General features: G+C 57.7%; 6 protein-coding genes across 6 annotated transcripts; 2 read left to right on the top strand and 4 right to left on the bottom strand.

Annotated features, from left to right (window-relative positions):
* Positions 1–183: 183 nt before the first annotated feature.
* Positions 184–2,472, bottom strand: HRG_10646 (uncharacterized protein; the record flags this gene model as incomplete). Its single annotated transcript, XM_044869116.1, has 1 exon — positions 184–2,472. One exon carries the CDS (start codon positions 2,470–2,472, stop codon positions 184–186), a length of 2,289 nt encoding a protein of 762 aa, XP_044715858.1.
* A 2,969-nt stretch (positions 2,473–5,441) lies between these two features.
* HRG_10645 (mitochondrial ribosomal subunit protein) lies at positions 5,442–6,473 on the bottom strand (the record flags this gene model as incomplete). The annotated part of the gene is made up of 2 exons (XM_044869115.1): positions 5,442–6,049; positions 6,113–6,473. 2 exons carry the CDS (start codon positions 6,471–6,473, stop codon positions 5,442–5,444), a joined length of 969 nt encoding a protein of 322 aa, XP_044715857.1.
* A 429-nt stretch (positions 6,474–6,902) lies between these two features.
* On the top strand, positions 6,903–7,722 carry HRG_10644 (UDP-N-acetylglucosamine transferase subunit alg13; the record flags this gene model as incomplete). Its single annotated transcript, XM_044869114.1, has 3 exons — positions 6,903–7,230; positions 7,343–7,481; positions 7,551–7,722. The coding sequence occupies 3 exons, from the start codon at positions 6,903–6,905 to the stop codon at positions 7,720–7,722; spliced, it is 639 nt and encodes a 212-aa protein (XP_044715856.1).
* A 283-nt stretch (positions 7,723–8,005) lies between these two features.
* On the bottom strand, positions 8,006–9,911 carry HRG_10643 (anaphase-promoting complex subunit 4 WD40 domain-containing protein; the record flags this gene model as incomplete). Its single annotated transcript, XM_044869113.1, has 2 exons — positions 8,006–9,724; positions 9,798–9,911. 2 exons carry the CDS (start codon positions 9,909–9,911, stop codon positions 8,006–8,008), a joined length of 1,833 nt encoding a protein of 610 aa, XP_044715855.1.
* Positions 9,912–11,694: 1,783 nt separating this feature from the next.
* On the top strand, positions 11,695–12,323 carry HRG_10642 (uncharacterized protein; the record flags this gene model as incomplete). Its single annotated transcript, XM_044869112.1, has 3 exons — positions 11,695–11,808; positions 11,875–11,936; positions 12,020–12,323. 3 exons carry the CDS (start codon positions 11,695–11,697, stop codon positions 12,321–12,323), a joined length of 480 nt encoding a protein of 159 aa, XP_044715854.1.
* Positions 12,324–13,034: 711 nt separating this feature from the next.
* Positions 13,035–14,927, bottom strand: HRG_10641 (Spindle poly body spacer protein; the record flags this gene model as incomplete). The annotated part of the gene is made up of 2 exons (XM_044869111.1): positions 13,035–13,744; positions 13,808–14,927. The coding sequence occupies 2 exons, from the start codon at positions 14,925–14,927 to the stop codon at positions 13,035–13,037; spliced, it is 1,830 nt and encodes a 609-aa protein (XP_044715853.1).
* Between the last annotated feature and the right edge of the window lie 634 nt (positions 14,928–15,561).

Raw genomic sequence — 15,561 nt, 5'->3', positions numbered from 1 at the left:
CCGAATCTCCAACTCGAGGCCCGTGATGAGCTCGTCGACGGCCAACTTGTGCGACGCCTTATACTTTAACGTAGTTGGCCAACGATCTTAGTAGAGATGCTCTGCTGGGTCCTAGGTGTACTAAGTTCAGGCTGGTTTCTCTCGTCACTCGTCACTCGGATCCGGGTTGTCGAACTCCATCCCTCAACGTCGTAGCAACGCCCGCTGCTGCTCGCGAGCCAAGTCGGCGACGTAGCGCGCGGTGCTTCTCACGACAGAGGCCAGCTCCCTCGCAAAGTCGTCCCTCTGCTGCTTCGGTTTCTCCAGCCCCGCACAAGTCCTCTTGCAGCCCTGCGCGTTGGCTACGACAGACCCCAAAGGCTGGCGCCCAAGGTACTCGGAGCGCTCAAAGTCAATGACCATAAGCCTGCCCGTCTCGGCGTTATACACCATGTTTCGCGGCTCGGCGTCGCGGTGAAGGACATGAAGCCGGTGCAGCGCCTTGAAGATGGTGCCGACGGCTGTGTCCACGTCCATCTTGGCGAGCTGCTCGGGGGAGCGATGTAGCGGCTGTCCAGCCCAGCTGAGGAACATAAAATGCACGTAGACGCCGCAGTTGTAGTAGTACGGCAACACCAAGTCTATCGTGCCGAGACACACAGGTATGTGCTTGCCCTGGATGGGCCGTAGGCGGTCGTATATATCCTGCTCGCGCTGCAGACAGGCGAAGTCAAGACCCTCGACCCCCTTGGCGACGAGCGTGTAGCCGTGGGACGACAGGCGGACCTTGAAGAGGGACCCGCGCGACCCGGAGAGGTGGAGCGGCGTACAGTCGGAGTCGCGGCCGCGATCCGTGGCGAGCTGGTGCCGGACTAGCTGGAGGAACTCGGGCGGGCTGATGTGGGCCGGGCCGTGGTCTTGGGCGTTGGGGCACTTGCTGTCGGTGGGCCGGCCGTGCGCCAGGCCGAGGAGACAGGCCGAGGTGCAGAATGGGCGGGTGTTGATGCTGGGCTTAAGCGCTGGGGGCGACGGTTGGTGCTGTTTCTGACCTTGTAGCTGTCGGTGTTGCTGTTGAACTTGCTGCTGTTTCTGCTGCTGCTTGCCTCGCTGTCCTCCTTGTTTCCGGCCACTCGCCGAGCCACCTCCTCCCGCCGTCCTATGGCCAGAAGACGGCTTGAGAGTCGACGACGACGGCGAATGCTCATCCTTGTCCTTGGGCTGTCCGACGCCGTCGGAGTCCTGTTGTTTACACCGGGCGCGAGTCCGGGAGCGAGTGTGAACCGGCGACCTGTCAAAGCCCCTCCAGAGTTGGGCCTTGAAGGGCGAGGCCCGGGGCGTCTTGCACTTGCGGTCCGAGGGGGGTATCTTGCTCAGCACGTCGTCAAACTTAATGGCCCACGTGCCCAGCATCTCAGCCTCGTCATGCCACGTCTCGGGTGGCTGCTGGGTGCGGAGGGCCTGGAGGACAAAGGCCAGGACCTGGGCCACGGCCGTGCTCTGGAGTCTCGTGCCATCGTCGTCGTAGTCGTCGGCCACGTCTTGATTCGGAACGCAGACAGAGCAGTAGACGGTCGAGGGGTCGTCGGCAATGTGCAAAAACACAAAGGCCTCTCCCGTGCACACGTAGCCGTACTGGATGCCCTTGCCAATCATGTAGGAAAAGAGCTGGGTGACGACGGCGGCGGCAAGTCGTCTGGCCGAAAGGTCAAAGCCCTCCTGGTCGTCCTGGTTGATGACGTCGCGGTCGAGCTGAATCTCCAACTCGAGGCCCGTGATGAGCTCGTCGACGGTCAGCTTGTGCGGCGCCTTATACTCGATTGCGAGCGCCGGAACCTCGACGCCGTCACCGGTCCTGTATATGCAGAACTGATCCGCCTGGCCCCCCTTGCCCCTCGCCAAGCGACGAGGCCCGCGCGATGGCCTTGGCGTGACGAGAGCACTGCCCGGGGGCAAGTCCTGCAGAGGCTCGGACAGACCGTCCTCCACGGAGGCGAGGTTGGTGTGGCTTTCAAACGTGATAGTGCCCGCTAGCCCAAGACTCTGCCGAAGTAGCGGATCTTTGTGCGCTCCTTCGACGAGCTTCTGGACGGCGTTTTCCACCACGTCACGTTCAAAGTCGCGCAGGCCAAGCTCACTGCGAATGGGCTTGAGCAACGATCTGACGTACTGCAGCTGATGCAGCGACGGGAGGGTGAGCTTGTCGACAAAGGAGTCGCTGGCGTGGAGCAGGGTCCAGATTTCTTGCTGCCGCGCGGCAAAGTCGTCCCACGGAGTGATGCGCTTGGGATAGATGCGGCCCACTGGGTTGGTCGTGTCGCCTTGGGTCGTCAGGGACTTTTTGGTGACAACGTCAATGGCGAGCTGGAGGGAATGGCAGGCACCGAGATATTGAGAGAGGTTTTGGGGCCGCGACGAGGCGGCGAGTTCTTCGGCCTCTTCGCGTCGGCTTTGTTCCTCTCGAAGCTGACGTCGCAGGACTTCAATCTCCTCCATGCTGACTGTCGTCTCAACACGTTTGGAGGCGGAAATGAAAAGGAAAGGTTCGGATTGGGGAGGGAGCTTGCGTGCGCGATGGGCTAAGTGGAGACAAATTTCCGACGTGTGCTTGGTACAGTCAACCTGGGCTATAACGACATCTTTTTGCATCTCTATCGTAATAGCGGGAGAAGCTTTATATCTAATTAAGTACCTTTATAGCTAAAATAGTATTAAATACACTCATAGGTACTTTAATTATAAAATTAATAGGCTAAAAGCGCGATAATATAATAATGCGCTCTATATAGTATTTTCTTATAATAATAAAAGAAAAAAAGATATCTAAAGTAAGAATAAATTTTTTAACTAAGTATATACCTATAATAATACTTTAGTATAATAAATGAGTACTGCTATTTACACACTAGCATATTGCTGTTTGCACACTTACCCTATTTTTAGGATATGTACTAGCGCCAGCCCGTCCCGCCTATTTATACCGCGCGCGCCTGGCAAGTACCCGTACCGCCCAAATGCCCGCGCCCGCGCCAAAAATGGGACAGGTGTGCAAACAGCAATATGCTAGTGTGTAAATAGCAATACTCTTACTGTAAAGGGGAGGAAAGGTTAGGCTATTTGGGGAGGGTTCGGCTCGGACGGAGGAAGTAGGCTTTGTGGGCGAGGTTCGTCAGAAAAGAAACCTAGAACAATCATCATCTCTTGGGTCTGAGGTAATTAATACCCAGTGTCTTTGCAACTGTGAAAGCGTAAGTGTCATTTCTGTATAGTACCTAACTTAGATATTACTCCAAATGAATTGCAAGGCCGTCCCATGCGGCCACTGACGTGGAGTCACGTGCTCAAGCGTCACCCCACCAACAGTCTTCCAGTTCACACCCCTTGCGACATGCTTGTTGTCATGACCAGTCCTTTCAACAGCGCGCTTGGCCAGCACCATGTCCGATCAACTCGTTCTAGACTGGCTATCCGAAGTCTCGCATGTGCTGCCCGTCGACTCATCATCACAATCACCGCCTCGGAAACGACGCTATTGCGACACGGACTTACCGCCGACTCCCCGATCGAATTCAATGTCGTCAAGTCGCGAGCCAAGCCCATGCAAACGACCGAATGTGCAAGATTTGACACCAAGACCGAATCGAAAACGCATGCAGACTGGCAGACGTGCTTCCAGCCACTCGCAGTCGCAATCCCAAACCACCGAGAGCTCGGCAAGGTCGGGGCAGATATCGCCACAGAAACATCTCAAAGCTCTTGAGCGCACTGGTCGGGGCATTCAAGTGCGAGATCTTGGGGGATTGACGGATCCGTCCCCGAGACTGGCTTCTTTCCTCAAGGATATGCGCAGCGTTGCGCGAAGTAGAGGCATACTCCCGCCAAGTCTACAATCCGTCTTTGAGGATAGCCAGGACCCGCGATTGACGGAACTGGGCGAGGACGATGCCATGTTTTGTCCAAGGCGCCGCGCACTCGGCCATGTGCCTGACCCAAAGTCAGTCCTTGAGCTTATGAGGATCGCGAGGGAGTGTCACGAGAATCTCCATGCCGAATCATCATGGAACATATTGGTGCACTCTCGATTACTGTACTTGGCCCTCCATCCGCCAGCCTCTGAGCCATTCTCCGAGTTCGTCGACTGTCTCCCATGGCAAGTTACTGCGTACCGTCTTCTCTTGCAGATGTGTCATGGTTAACTTGCGCTCCAGTCCATCTGCATCCATTATACACAGATATCTACCGCCATTATCCCCATCTAAAAAAGTCGAATTTTGCATCTACTTCAACCTTTCTCACGACGCATGTTCCGACATACGTCCTGCCGTCGAGTTTGCACGAGGAAGTCTCCAAGAGGACTCGATCAACCACACAGGCTACTACCCACTACGCGAACGTCCCATTGCCCTTAGCATCGAGACTAAAATGACCGGTCAGGGCTGGGATAGCGCAGCGCTACAGCTTGGCGTCTGGCAGGCAGCCCATTGGAACTTTCTCGACGAGTTGAGCGGGCTGGCCCCGGCTCGATTAGAACAACCCGAGAAGACGACGCCTGAATTTCTGCCTTGCATCCTCGTTCAAGGACATAGTTGGGAGCTAGTGATTACGACACGAGAGAATTCTCAAACCGTGATTTGGACAGAGCTGAATCTGGGGTCGACGGGGAGTGTGCAAGGCATTTACCAGTTGATTCACGCACTCCAGCGTCTGAGGAAATGGGCTCTGGAGGACTACTGGCCTGTGCTGCGGGGGTTGCTTGTACCCTTTTTACCAAACAAGGGCGAGAAGTCTATGCATCAGTCGCCGCAAAGCCGTCCTTCCCATGCCTGGTCAGGCAGGCAGGTCGTGTAGAAGCTTCTCACAAATTAAGATTACTTTCAGCTTTTATACGACTGTAAAAAAAAATCTTTACGGTATATGTAGAAAAAAAAATTCAGAAGTGCGAAGCTTCGCGCTTCGTAGCGGTTATAAAAAAAAATTATTAACCCTTTATTGCACAAAAGCTAGCTTGAAAAAAAAACTGACAAATTCACGGCTGCGACGGAGTTGCCACACTATTTATTAATCGTGTTTTCCTATACCAAGTGGTGGTACACACGGCGGGTTCCTGCAACTGGAACTGTTGGGAGATATCTTTGCACCGGTACACCTACAACTTGTAACATGTATGTACGGAATCCGTCCACTCCACCCTCGTCGGACCCGTCACAGGCTCCCCAGGCCATAACATAATCTCTCCAGTTCACCTCAGATGCTGCTGTGACGGTCACGATATCGCATGGGTTGCCCCCCAATGCTCACTACCATCGGCGAGTATTCATAGTTGCGCTCCCGGCTCTGAATCGTACACACAAACCGGGCCATCTTGCTCATCGCCATGCAGGAGAAGCCCCAGTCACCCTTTCCACTCGGTTTGCGCCACACAACAATCATACATAGACTCGCCGCCGGCAGGCATCCAGCCCGTCTCATCTCCGCGCCCTGCTCGCCGGCCCCGACGACCTCGGGAACCTGGGTACAGTGGCCATCTCGGCCGCTTGTAGCTTTGTCCGCTCCTCCTGCTCCTCGACCATCTTCTGCACCAAGTACTCGTTGATGACCTGCTGGCCACTAACCAGCAGCCCCTGCTCAGCCCTCGCCGACTCGGCGCCGGCAATCCCGCGCCGGTGCTCTTCGAGCTGCAGTCGTCTCTCCTCCGTGAGCCGCCACTCCTTGGGGAACTTGGGCTGCTTCTTGATCGGGTGGTGCCGCAGGTCCAGGGGCACGTCCTCGAACGTGTCGGCCGGGTCCTTGGCCGCCGCAATCAGGTCGTCGACCAGCTTGGACAGGTACCGCTTGTTCTGTGCCTGGTGCTCGAAGCTCTCGCAGCTCATCTTGACAAACTCCGTCTCGGGGTTGTACCGCGGACCCGCCAGCTTCTTGAGCTTGTCCGTCTGCACCGGCGTGAGCTTGAGGTCGTCGGGCGCAAACTGCACCACAACCTTCTTCTCCGCCGGGTGGGCTTCGCCCATGTACGTCGTGTATCGCCATCGCAGAACCTGGCTGTCGGTAGGCGGTACAAAGGGCTTGGCGAGTTCTAGAGTGACGTGCTCTGGTTAGCTCTTCCTGTGCGTGACAGGCCAGGCGTGGAGCAACTGACTGGAAAGAAGTGGCATCTCCCAGACGGCCAGCCTTGCGTAGTGCCTCATCTCCCGCACCTCGTCCAGCTTTCCGTGCGCCATGGAGGTAATGTCGTCTTCGTTGAACTCGTCGTGCTCATTCGTGTTGGTCTCCGGGTCCTCGTCGTCGAACCAAAAAGACGACGGGTTGGGTCTTTCTCCGGCGTCAACCTTGTTCAGATCCTCGAGCAGTGTCCTGTCCTCCGACGCCAATTGGTAGTTGTCCCGGAAGAACGACTCCAAATATTGGTCAATCGAGCTGTGGCCGTTGCTCTTGGCCAGCTCGTCGAGCTGCTGAAGACCTTCGGTGCTGACGCTCTCGGCAAACGACTTGTTCATCATTTTGAGTTCAAGCGTCTGGTGCGTCTCGTCTTCGGCTTCATCCTTGTTCCTCTTGGGCTTTTCGTCGTCGGCCCATCGTGCCCAAGACGTAGACAACTGTCTGGCCGCGACGGCCTGAGGTCCAGGGCGCCGGCGCAGTGATTGTAGTTGGGGCGCCCGTCGACAAGCCGAAAGGCATAGTCTCGCGGCGTTGGTTGCCGAGGCCATGCCGGTCGATCGGAGTGGCAGCGGCCGCGAAGAGCTGGAAGGGCGGGCGAGGGGTATGGAGTTCAAAATTCAAGTCGTCGCTGTCGCGAGCTAATGGCAAATTTCCAAACGCTGCCGAAGTTTCCCCACTCTCCGCAAAAAGGTACGTATCGGAACCTCTGCTCACCTTCATCGCCCACTCTCAATGAGCTCCATCAATACACCTCGAGGCCTCCTCCAACCATGACACCTCCCTCGGACCCTCCCGAGCGGCACTGCCTCGTAACCGTCGGCGCCACCGTCGGATTCCGCGCCCTCACCCAGCAAGTCCTCGACCCGGCCTTCTGGGCCTTTCTCCGATCCCGCGCCTTCACCACGCTGCACGTCCAGTGCGGGCCCGACGTCTCTTGGGCCAGCGCCAGGCTCTCGGAGCTGCTGCGGGAGGATGAGGGCCGGGATGACTTCTCCGTCGATGTCTTTGACGTCAAGGCCAATTTGATGAGCGATGAGATGATGCGCTGCAAGGGCCAGGACCGGTTCCGCATCCAGGGACTCGTCATCTCTCACGCAGGCATGTCTGGCCTCGACGGGTTGGCGTGAAGCATGCCGCTTTGTCCTCGTCGTCCTGAACAGAGAAAAAGTAGTAGTGGTATTGACCAAGCCCCGTGCCACCGCTGCTGCAGGTACCGGAACCATCCTGGACGCGTGGAAGCTCGGTGTCCCCCTCGTCGTTGTGCCCAACACGGAGCTGCTCGACGACCACCAGACACAGATGGCCCGCCTTCTGGCCACCGAGGGCTATGCGACAATGGCCGAAGCTAGGTATGTCTCTCCACCCTGTCGCCGTATTTAACCCCAGCAAGTGCGCGGCTGAATCCTGGCGCCGCGCAGCCGTGAGAGTCTTCAGGAAGCAGTGCTCAAGGCCGAGCTCCTCGCTGAAAACAAAGAGGCCAGCTGGCGGGCAAACGCAACCGACCCTCGGCAGGGAGAAGCTCTGCGCCTATGGGACATACGGCCAGACGAAGTCACGAGAGAGCAGAAGGCGCAGATGTCACACGACTGAGGCTTTGGCCCTGGGTCACCTTTCCAATGGAACACAGTTTGTCACCTTTCCAATGGAACACAATTTGTACCATCAAACTTCGGGTTTGGGACTGCTGGGAGAGGCGGAGGACTTGTTTCGACCAGGATCTACGGACGTGCTTTAGACTATCGTGATACCGACCAGCAGATTTCGACGTGTCGTTTCGCGCGTTCTTCGTTGCCATTGCAAAACTCGAGGTTCCCCAAGGCCTCCGAATGTGAGCAGACTGACGTTCAAGCTCGATGCCAAGTCAACGAAAGTCTCACGGCAAGTTTCGCGCCTCCCAGATCTTGACTGTCGCGTCCACTCCGGCACTAGCGAGCCTGCCTCCCTGGACCCAGCAGATGCCGCTGACGCCGTCCTTGTGCGCGTTGGCAGCCTTGATCCGCTTTCCTTGGTTCTTCTTTTCCAGGCACCAGACAAAGACGTTGGTGTCGAGGCTCCCGCTGGCTGCGTAGGCGCCGCTGTCGTCCCAGGATATGCAGGTGACGCGAGCCGTGTGTGCCGACCAGCGGTCCGCAACGAGGTCCCATGTGCCCGTATTGTACACATAAATCTTGCCGGCGCCGTTGCCCGCAGCAAGGTGCGAGCCATCCTTGGAGAAGGCAAGGGCGGAGATGGCCCCGGTGGGGTTCGGTATGGACTTGACTTGGTCCAGGTTCCCGCTGGAATCAGCCCTGTAAATACGCACCGAGTTCTGGTCTGCTCCGACAGCCACAAAGGAGCCAGAGGTCGCAATGGCTTCCGGGGCGCTGCCAAAGGCGGTCTCTTTCAGCAGCTTGCCGTCGGCATAGGCTGCGACGCCGGAGACGGTGGTGACGTAGAGGATGCCGTCTAACGCGCTTGCGCCCTTTGGCTGCGAGGACAGCTTAACGGCCTGGCCCAGAAACGTCTTGGCGGACTCGTCGGCAACCTTGACCGTATCGTCCCAGCTAGCACTGTAGACCTTGCCCGATTGCGCCGTGAGCTGCGCGACCTGGTTCTTGTGGGGCTCGCCGTCAACGACGGTGGCGAGTCCAGAGTCGACATCCCAGCAGCAAACCCGACCATCGAAGCTTCCGGTCCACACGACGCGGCCTTGGCCATCAGAGGACGCGGTCATGGCCGTAATGCCTTTATCATGTCCTTTGACGATCCTGACGGGTTCGGGCTTTCCTTGGGTCAGATATGTAAGCTCGCCGTCGAGGTTCACGCTGATGATCAGGCCGTCACTCCGACCGTGAGGGACGACGACGCCGACCTGCTGGTCACGGACGCTGACGCCGTCGCCAAACTTCCAGGTCTGGATGAGGGTGCGCGCCTCGGCGTCCCACAGCTTGACAGTCTGGTCGGCGCTGGCCGTGGCGAAGCTCCTACCGTCGTGCGACCACGAGACGGAAAAGATGCTGCCCGTGTGCTCGCCCTCGCCGACTTGGGCCGTCGGCTGGCCCGTCTTGCCATCGTAAAGCTCTATCCGCTTATCGGCGCCGACGGTGACGAGGGTGTTGCCGTCGGGCGAGTAGGCGGCTCCGAGGACGAAGCCTCTGTGGAGGGTGCTCTTGTCGTTGAATTTGTAGGGGGCGCCGTGGTAAAAGACCATGTTTCCATCGTCGCCGACAGTGGCGGCGCGAAAGGGGCGCTGGGCTTTCATGGCCACGGCATTGACAGCCTTTGAGTGCCCGATGATTTCGCCCACCGAGTTGCCGCTGTCGGCGGTGATGCAGCGGCCAAAGTGCTCCTTGCCGTCGCCGACAGCGATGACACGCTGCGACTCTCCGTCCCAGGCAATGTCGTTGAGGCGCCCCGAGATGATGGCGTATTCGCCTCTGGTGCTTTCGATGCTCTCGGGCTCCCAGACGCGGAGGACGCCGCTGGCATCACCGCTTGCTACCTTGAGGCCATTGGGGGCAAATCGGGCGACGGTCGTGGGAGCGTTGTGGCCTGTGTACTCTTTGCAGTCGGCCGGGTTGTCGATTGAGCGGACAAAGATGGACTTGCCAGACTGGAGGAAGAGAGGGAGCGCCGGTCAGCAAACAATTGCCCCGAGAGACGCAGGGCGCAACCAACAGGCTCACCGCGTAGGCTATCCGCTGGCCCTTGGAGTCAGCCGAGAGCTGGGTGGGCTGGCCGCGTGCGGTGGTGGGCGCTGCGGCGAGGATGCGGCAGTTTTGGATCGACGGCGTGGCCATGGCGGTGCGTTTGCGGATTGTCTGTTTGAGACGGACCGACGACGACGTTGGAGGGCGAGGGGAGAGTGGCCGACGAGGAGGGGCAGCGGCGGGGCGGGGCGGAGCGGGTTAGAGTGACGTCGCTGCAGCCGCCATTCTTCGCGCTGTTATTTTGAAGACATGGACCGGCTTCACGCATGAGTTATCAAGTACCTACCTAGTATCCTAGTATTACTCGTCATGTTATACATACGTGCCCTCAAATTGTCCAAGCCAACGCTCGCCCATCTGCTTCTGCCTGGCGGAACGCGCAATATGCACGACGAAACAGCCTTACCCGAGACGGCACCCGGCCTTATATGACTGCCTGGCCATATATATATGCACATCTGTGAAGACTGTGTAATAACAGTAAAGCATCCGGGAGTGCATCCGCTTTGTGATCCTGGTGGCTGTAAATATGTAGTGATTGTCTATATCTGAAAAAAGGGGTACTCCTACGCATTAACCAGCCGTAGTAGATATACTAACTTCTGTTCAGAACATGTTCTGTGCCTACTCAGCTCGGTCGTCGTGCTAATAATTGGCCTTCGAGCTGCTTATGCTGAAGAGGAAGAGCAGATACTTAGGGCCATGTGTCTGCCAAGTAGAGAATGAGTAGATCTACTTATTCTTGCCGATAAACTTGGTGAGAAGTAAAGTACCCACCTCTTTGATGTCAGAATGGGGCATGTAGCCACATCTACGTCGTGATCCTTGCGTGGACGTCCGCCATCAATCATTGTCTGGAGTTGATGAACCAACGCTCCACTCCACCCCCAGAAAAGAAATGAAAAAAAGCTCCGGTCAACGTGAGCAAGGAGAAGAAAAGTACGGGGTAGCCTCGCAAGGGTAGGCGAAATAATAATAAAAAACCACGACCCTGCGCTGGCACCACTCACACGGCACCCTCCAAGACATGGCCATTTCCCGCTGTCTCGCCCTGGCAAGGCGGCGCCAATCTCCCCGAGTATTAGGCACATGGAAAAAACAAGACAATCGAAACATGCCGGTCCAGCTTCTTGTTTATTACAGTAGTGTTGCTGCATTGCATGCCGCCGTAGCAACGTCGGTTCCATGGACCCCTGCTTTGCGCGGCACATTACCGAGTACTGTGTTTGTGTGTCTACGAATTTACAAAACTTGTACGGGACACATGCATATGCAGGCTTGTGCCGAGCCTTCCAGCACGGGCTCGCCCTCGAAAACAAACCGGCCGCCCCGAGTCGACGTCGCCGTTGCCCCGTTACACGACACCAGCCTTGTGCAAGCAGGGGCTGGAGGCGAGGAAGAGAGGCATGGTCGAGACACCTCTCCGCAGCCCAAAGAAGAAGCAAGCAGGTGTCACGTTTTTCACTCAGACTTGGCATTGCATGTACCGCCTCGTGTAGGACATACTGTATTTACAGTACATGCTTTTCGTGCAGGATACGAGCCCCTGTACGGAGTACCCGTATCTCTCTCCGTCTATTGCTACTGTAGTTCCCCCACCCCCCAGCCGTGCACTCCTCAGGCCTGGGCCATGTCCATGTCCTCTGCTCCCAATCTTTGCTTCTTCCTCCCCGTTGCCCCGGTCAATGGACACCCGCCGTGTAATATAACCGCTGCCTTCCCCCCTTCCTCTCCCCGTCTCCGACTACCGTCCTCATTCATCCATCTCTCTCCCTCTGTCCCTCCCTCACACACACACACACTCTCTCTCTCTCTCAGGAAATATCCATATCCACATCATCCTCCCCCGGTCCGAGCCAGAAAGAAAGGAACGATGAAATTCCTCGTCCCCTTAACCCTCCTCGTTGCTGCCGGCGTCTCGGCCAAGGACCAAGCGTGCAAGGCCGACTATATCGTCACCAGCTGCCTGAGGAGCGAGACGGCAAAGGCATCAACTCCTGTTCACTCTCCCCCACCGGTTTCTTGGCTAACATGATGTTCCCTTCTCCGGCAGGTCCAAGAATGTAAAACTACCGACTACGATTGTTTATGCGCTGCCTATGAAGCTGTGGCCACGTGGGTTTCTCCCCTCCATATCTACTCAAGCCTCAATATCCATCGCATAAAGACAGAAGCAAAGACTAACAAGGCATTACCAGCTGCTACAACAATTGCCCCGACGACATCCGTGCCCCCGACGCCCATAGCCAAGTCACAAATTTCTGCCAAAACGCCTCCATCTATGGCAGTAGGGCCCTCGCCTCAAAGACGGCGGCCTCGCGCGCCTCCCGGTCCACCAGCAGTGCTGTCACCACCACCGACTCGGCCACCCTGACCGAGGCCGCCTCGGCCTCCGCCACCTCGGCCTCCCGGTCCGCTAGCACCGGCGCCGCCGAGGCCCGGTCCGCCAACGCCGGTGGTCTGCTCATGGCCGCTGCCGGCCTTGTTGCTGCCCTCCTGTAATTTCAACAGACTCGGACATGGACGGCGTGTTTGGGAGTCTTTGCATGGGTAGCTACTTAATATTTAATCACTTCATGTCAAATGCTGCAAGGCCTAGCATGTGCCGTCAATCCCTGGATGCTGGGTGCTGTGTAGGTACTCCTTCACAGTCCGGAACATTTTCTTCAGAGACGGGCTCGTCTTGCAACGGTAAACGGGTCAAGCGCTTGTATTTAGGTCGACATTTTATATCTCTTTTTCTATGTACCAAGTACACCACCTAGCCTTTCTGAATTGCTCAGCATGGTCCCAAAACCGACGCACCACCAGGCCGGGAACTGCCACCCATTGCAGCCTCCGAGCCCAGCGTCGTCTCTACTCCTCCCCGCCAATGGGACAAGATCTTGCAAGCCCCGCCTCCCAGAGTCCTCCCAGAGTCCTGGATGCCTATCGTCTCTGCCATTTCCTGACATAAAACTCCGGTCGACCCGTCTGTCACGCAGCGCCATTGCTGCGCCCAGTCTTTCTTCTTCTTCGCTTTCTTGGAGAAACAAAATGGGGTTAAGCGCGAGGACTGGACTCGAGTATGGAATGCTCCACATCATGTGCTCAAACAAGTAGTAACAGTGAATCCAACCAGCCCGCCATTCTATCGACTGCGACAGTGGTCGCTGAGGCGAATATGTGCAGAGAAGTAGAAACCACCAAAAAACAAGCTTTCTCGCGGCACTTTTAGACCCGACGAGGTCTTCTTTGCTTGGTATTGTTCTTCACGGGGCTCACAAGGGTGACATGCTTGGCGTCATCTCTTCGCAGTTTCACGGGGCCGGGAACACCGCTGGATCCACGGCGCAGCGCTCGTGGCTCATGGTCATCGTCTAGGGTGATTTCGGCCACGTCGGACATGGGCGTGCCGTCTAAGTGGTCGCTCGCGCCAGAGACGGACGAGCCTTCGTCCGAGTCGTCATACTCTCCGTCGTCACTAACAAGGGAAGGCGCGTTGTTGCTGATCAAGGTGTTTGGGCTGAGGTTGGCCTCGTCCATGTCCATTTCCTCATCAGACGACACAGCGTTGGGCGCATGCTTGGACATCACGACGCCACCAGCTGGAGAAACCAGGGGCATATCTCGAAGACGTCCTTTGCTGCTCGCTGGACGGCCGCCGGGTATGACCGTCGGCGCCGGAGACTTGCCGCTCCTTGCCGGTACGCGCATGACAACAGGCATTCGAGCCTGGGGGGCTCCTCTGGCAACGCCCAGGGCGCACGTGGGAGACTCGGCGTCGTCCGACTCGTCGTCTGGCGTCATTGCTTCCAGCGACACCTTCGTCTTGGCATCGACAACCAATTCGCGGAGACTGCCGGTGAAGTTTCGAGCTTGCATCAAGCGAGACAAATGGGGAGTCTCTGGTGCGTCATCGATCCCACCGGCCGACAAGCGACCTGTGCCCAAGGGTCCCTGGGCATCACGAGCTGAAGGTATGCGATCGACGCCAGGCAGCTTACCCGCGTGATATAGCTTTAGAGACGCGCTGATTCGAGAGCTAAGAGCAGCGTATGCTTGCTGTTCCGTCATGTCGTGGCGGGCAAGCGGGTGGACCAGGGCAGAGCTGGCCGAGCTAGCCGAGTGAGCCGGCGGTTTCTCATCTGCGACGGCAGGGCCAGCGTCGGCGACGTCAATGGCATGTCCGCTCTGCACTGCGGCCTCTTCGTGGCTCTTGAAATCGCGCCTGTGGGCTATCCGGCAGTGGTTGATAAAGCCCTGGGTGCTTGAGAAGTTTTCACGATTACAATCGAGGCAGACGAGCTTGACGGTTTTACCGTCAGCTCGCTTGAGGATACACGGGCCAGCCTTATCCTTTGCTTGCGGGTAGCCACTCGACAGGGCCTGCAGCTTTTGACCAGCAGTGCTCCTGCGGCCCTTCGAAGCTGGGGACGGCTCTGCAAAGCTGTTTCGTGTCGTTCGGCCTTCGCTGACGGAGCCACGCGCGCGAGAGTGTGAGGGCAAGAAGTTTTCTTGGGGCTGTGCTCGGTCGAAGGAAGGGTCCGGAATGAGCCACTTGGCATAATGACGAGCGTAAGGGCCCTCGACGACGCCAAACGGCGGTGCCCAACGCGGAATAGGCTCGCCCGACGGATTCGCCAGTGCAGGGCCTTTGCCGGAGCTGATGTCGAGCATCTGATGAGGGGTTGGGCAGGTCGAGGGATATGGGATCAGGTGGCAGCGCCGCAGCTGCTCGAGGGCGACCTGACACTTGGCCAGCTCCTGATTGATCAGCCTCAGTTCGCTGTGCTTGAGCAGTACCTCGAGGCCGAACTGATGGCGGATGATGTCTCGGGCGTCGTCCAGGTGAGTGGAGAATGCATCGAAGTCGGCAGCCGGTGGGGGGACTTGACACGAAGTTTGTGGCTCAAGCCTCGCCCGCTTGATGGGGGCGAAGGCGTCCAGAAGCCCGTCCGGGCCGTCCGGGCAGTCGCGGCATCTCTTGGAAGCCAAGGCGATGCGCGGGGTGGCGGGTGAGTTGTCGATGGACGCTGGGGGCGCCGCGTCAGGGAGGGTGACGGTGTGTGCTGTCAAGGACGATTGCTCGCTTCCCCGGGAGTCGGACCTGAGAAATGCAAACATGAGGCGTGTTGGATGCCGAGGGGTGAGGTTGTGATGAGTGGGTCGAGGCCCGAGTGCTGACGTAAACTGGCAGGCTGGGGTCGGGAGCGTGATGATGTGGCTCCTGGGGAGCTGCTGGCGACAAGGGGCCAGCCAAGAGAGAGGGGGAAAGGGTGATGATGGATCGAGTGCTAGCGAAAGCCTCGAATCATTTGTCTTGTCGGGCGACAGAGAGCGAGCACGCGCAGCGAACAGGATGCGCGAGAATGAGAACTGCGAGTGAGAAAATGGAGTGGAAAAGGAGGAAGGGGGAAAAATTCGGGAGGATAACGGGCGATGTTTGGTGGAGGTATTCGAGTTGCACGCAACGGAAGGGGCGAAAGGGAGGCGGATGGAGAGAGAGGGGGAGGGAGTCCGAGATCGCGCTGCTGTGTGTGATGGGCGCCAGAGGATGGAGGCCTAGCAGGGAGGGTACGCAGGGATACCCGTGCACTGTACTTGTAGATACGGTAGGCAAGGTACCCGCCCAGTACACGTGCTGTGCAGCTGTACGCATCAGGTACAGCGCACTACAGGCTTGTGGCGTAGCATGAGATTGCTTCTGGCATCGCCTCCTTAGCTGCAAGGGGGTGTGGGTGGAGAAGCGATGACGCCT

The sequence above is a fragment of the Hirsutella rhossiliensis genome (assembly GCF_020360975.1).
Source record: "Hirsutella rhossiliensis strain HR02 chromosome Unknown scaffold00016, whole genome shotgun sequence".
In the NCBI taxonomy this organism is placed as follows: Eukaryota; Fungi; Ascomycota; class Sordariomycetes; order Hypocreales; family Ophiocordycipitaceae; genus Hirsutella; species Hirsutella rhossiliensis.
Note: the sequence above shows the minus strand (reverse complement) of the source record. Positions and strands in the feature narration are given on the sequence as shown.